A 4,374-nucleotide genomic window follows, 5' to 3' on the forward strand; every position below is an offset into this window, starting at 1 on the left:
ATTTTATGCATTGCAAATACATTATAGCTACAGAGACACAGAATAATTTCCAGTGCATCTGCCTTACCACTGTACAAAAATGAATGTTTAAAACATGTGTTTTGTATGGTTAACTTAACATTTATTATTGTATTCTTCCCCCTTATTATAACTTGCACATCATTTAAACAAAATATGAATACAGAACAAGTTATGTTGTCAATGCATCATATTTACATTTATTCAGAAATGTATTATTCTTAAAAGGGCAAAACTTTATAAATCTTTATAAACCTCAGAAAAGTGAGTCGTATTTCTTTTGTTCTCCATCCATAGATTAGTGGGTTAATACAACTCGGAACAAGTAAATATAAGATGCTTATGATTATTCGGCCACTTGAAGAAATTTCATTCCGTATTCTGTATAACATAAATGCAATCAATGCAAAAGTCAAACTGAGTGACATGACAATCAAGTGTGTAATGCAGGTATTAATGGCCTTTAAATGGCCCTTGCCAGATCTAAACACTGAGACAAAGATTACACAATAAGAAGCAGCAATGAGAATAAAATCTGTAGTTGGTATAAGAAAAGCAGAAAAAAGACCTACAAAGTTATTAATGGATATATCACCACAGGCCAACTGAACCAATGCCATGTGCTCACATAAACAGTGATCAATAATATTTGAACAAAAGGACAGTCTTCCAGCCAGAGAGACCATGGTCACCACCAGTAGTGCATTTCTCATTACTGGCCCAATAATAAACTTCATAAAATTGCCAATTTCCATGTATTTATGATAATAAAGAGGTTTGCAAATTGCAAAGTAACGGTCCAGTGCCATCCAAAAAAGCAAAGTCGAGTGAAAGGACCCAGCAAAATAAATGCAAAACATTTGCATCAAACACCCGTTCAGAGATATGCCACTCCAGTTAAACAATAAGTTAAGAAGCATGTGAGGTACAAAAACCATAGGCAATGTCAAGTCTGAAAGCGCCATAAAACCTATTAGTACATACATTGGTGAATGCAGAGATCTTTGTGATTTGATTAAATATATCAGAGTAGAATTTGCTGTGATTGACAATAAAAATATCAGAAAGAAAGGGATGAATAACAAAGGCCTCCATTCTTCTAGGCTGTGGAAACCATTTAGTGTAAAGTCTGAAAATGTATGATTTTGTTCAGGAAGATCCTTCATCCTTCGGTCCGTTTCTGTTCAAAGAAATCAGATACATGAAGCCGAGAGAGATTAATATGAAAGTCAGATAAAAGTAAAACACATGACTTGCATGTCTTTATACAATGTTGACATTTACCTTTACTTTAATGTATCTGTGATTATATTGTGCATAAAATTTGCACAGGAGTGCAGTTAAGAAAAAAAATCCCTTTAAACAGTCATAGGTTCAATGAATGTTTCGTATGGCATATAATATAAAAGCACAAAGTTTATAAATAACAAGATACAATGTAAAATCTACCCACAACTCTCAATAATTTCAGTTCTCTTACACTACCCTACAAGAACTTCTTTCTCTTATTCTCAGTCTTGTTAGTCTGAAATGAAAGCTTGAAATATATCATTGTTTCTAAATACACCATGTTTTGTTCCCATGAGTGTCTACGTTCATTTGCATCATAGGGCCAAACCTACTGGCAACTTTTTGAAATTCTGGGATTTTTTTAATCATAATTTTTTTCTTCCATTTACTAATGAATTAAGACCTAAATAATTTGGGGCTTCATTTAGAAAATGCTGTATAAAAACCTTCCTAAATTAGATTTTACGATAATTTCTCAAAATGCCAACATGTGATTCATGGAACGAACATACGCACAGAAAACGTATGCGCCTCCCTTTAAGATGTGAAAGCTATGAATCACAAAATGATCTTGAAATTGCACTCAGCTGAACACTTTCATATCTCTGCCTTTTAACAATGTTTTACGACTGGCAACAATTGCTTATATTTTCAAAAACATGCACTCAGACAAGAAAAAACCTGCTCAGACTCTGACATGGTGCTTTATGGTCACTTTTCCACATTAAAGACAGTTTATAAAAATTCGGACATTGATGTGAATTTTTGCATACGCACACATTTTATAAATGAGGCCCTGGAAACTTTACTGTGTCAGTACATCTTAAGTGGCTCCAGTAAACATTTTTAAACATTTATATTGAAGGGCCTGTTTTTTCCCTGTTGTTTAAAAATGGATGTTCATGTTTCTAGTTTCAAAAAAACCTTTATAATTAAATATTTTAAGTCTATCATCCACCTCTCTTCTCACGAAATGACTGGATTTCTTCCGGTTTCTTCAAAGTCCTGCCTTCCGAAACGCTCTGATTGGTAAAGCTGACAAGGTCTGTAGTGATTAGTTATCCGATTAGTGTTTGTGTGAAGATGTCGCACCCATACCATATTAGCGAGTTCCGCTCCTCAAGCTGTTGTGATTGGTCGGGCCCCTTCTCAGTGCACGTGAATTCATAAGCTTTGGCTTTTAGCAATAAACAGTAACAATGGTGTCAACATCACTTAAAAACATGCGGATCGATCAAAGTGTAACGGAGGTCTGCCAGTGCATAAGCAAACATCAATCTTTGTTAGAGATCACGTTTTTTACTATGACGAGGGAAATGACACCGGACCAAATGGGGTCAGACGGTTATCACTTATAACAGAGTTTGATAATAAAACAAGCTGATTGAGTAGGAGACTGCAAGCAGGACTTCAGAGGACGTTTCATAGAATCGTTTTAGACAGAGGTATGGACACACACACAATATCAGTGTATCACACAGAACAGCTTTCACAGCCGATGTTCAAGTCATGGAAGCTGTGATTTGACCGTTGGTTATTTTAGAATGTGTGTATCTGACAGTTTATTATGATTATTTATTATAGCAATGAATGTGAAGGGCAAATGCAGATATCTATGAAAAGGATTTAAATGTGGCTAAATGAATTAAACAGATCTTGGAGACCTGCGCTGTTTTCAATGTATTTTTCTTGTTTTTACAGGTATCACTTTAATTGTTTTGCTTATATTCAATATGTCTCATGTATAGCTGCTTTGTAACAATGAAATTGTAGAAAGCACTATATAAATGAAGTTGAGTTTATTGGAGAAAAAAATGAAAAAATAGATATTTAATAACATCTACCCAGACTTCAGTGCTCTCAGTCATTAAAGCCCTGAGACTGGCCAGATCAGCCTCTAAATCATTTTTAGTCATCCTACTGGATCTATCTGCTGCTTTTGACACCATTAACCACCACATCCTACTGTCGAAACTCAATGCTATGGGATGTCTCTGGAATGGTGCTACAATGATTCAAGTCTTACCTCTCATGTACTGTAGGTCATTTAGAGTATCCTGGAGGGGTGAGGTCTCTGAGCCCCAACATCTCAATACAGGGGTGCCTCAGTGATCGGTGCTTGGACTGCTGCTCTATTCCATATACATGACATCCCTAGGTTCCGTCATTCGGAAACATGGCTTTTCCTATCACTGCTTTGCGGATGAAACACAACTCAACTTGACATTTCAGCCTGACCATCCAACTTTTTCTGCACACATTTCAGCATGCCTCATTGACATTTCACTCTGGATGAAGGACCATCATCTGCAGCTGAACCTTGCAAAAACAGAACTGCTTGTAATCCCGGCCGACCCAAAGACTCATCATAACCTCTCCATTCAACTAGGCTCATCAACCATCACACCTTCCAGAACGGCCAAGAAACGAGTGGTAATCGATGATCAGTTAAACTTCACGGATTATATTCCCAGCACCACCCGGTACTGCAGATTCATCCCCCAAAACATTAGGAAAATGAGACCTTACCTGTCGAGCATGCTACGCAAGCCAGGCTCTTGTCCTGTCCGGACTGGACTATTGCAATGCGCTACTGGCTTGACTTTGAGCTTGCACAACCAGACCTCTACAGATGATCCAGAATTCAGCGGCATGAGTGGTCTTCAATGGACTGAAGAGAGCACACGTCACTCTTCATTTAGATATACTGGGCTCCCTTTAGTCGCTCGCATCAAATACAAAGTTCTACTCTTGGCGTACAAGACCACCACTTGTTCGACTCCCCGGAACCTTCACTCGCTTTTGCAGACCTATGTACCGGCCGGAATGTCTACGCTCAGCATATGAACGACGTCTTGTAGTGCCATCCCAGAAAGGGACAAAAATCACTCACACATACCTTATCTGGATCGGTTACACATTTGTGGACTGATCTGCCTGCTGATACAAGATCAGCAGAATCTATAGCCATCTTTAAGAATTGGCTGAAAACACATCTCTTCTGTAAACATCCAATAGATTAGTTCTGACTTCTGTTTCTCTTCTACTCTTTCTATCCATATAAAA

At 37.5% G+C, this 4,374-nt stretch overlaps 1 protein-coding gene across 1 annotated transcript; it reads right to left on the reverse strand.

Annotated features, from left to right (window-relative positions):
* Positions 1 to 239: 239 nt before the first annotated feature.
* LOC130428127 (olfactory receptor 52E8-like) lies at positions 240 to 2,750 on the reverse strand. The gene is made up of 2 exons (XM_056755993.1): positions 2,728 to 2,750; positions 240 to 1,185 (listed from the first exon to the last, which is right to left on the reverse strand). The coding sequence occupies exon 2, from the start codon at positions 1,182 to 1,184 to the stop codon at positions 240 to 242; it is 945 nt and encodes a 314-aa protein (XP_056611971.1). The 5' UTR covers position 1,185; positions 2,728 to 2,750.
* Positions 2,751 to 4,374: the final 1,624 nt, after the last annotated feature.

This window comes from Triplophysa dalaica, chromosome 9, assembly GCF_015846415.1.
Source record: "Triplophysa dalaica isolate WHDGS20190420 chromosome 9, ASM1584641v1, whole genome shotgun sequence".
NCBI classification, from domain to species: domain Eukaryota; kingdom Metazoa; phylum Chordata; class Actinopteri; order Cypriniformes; family Nemacheilidae; genus Triplophysa; species Triplophysa dalaica.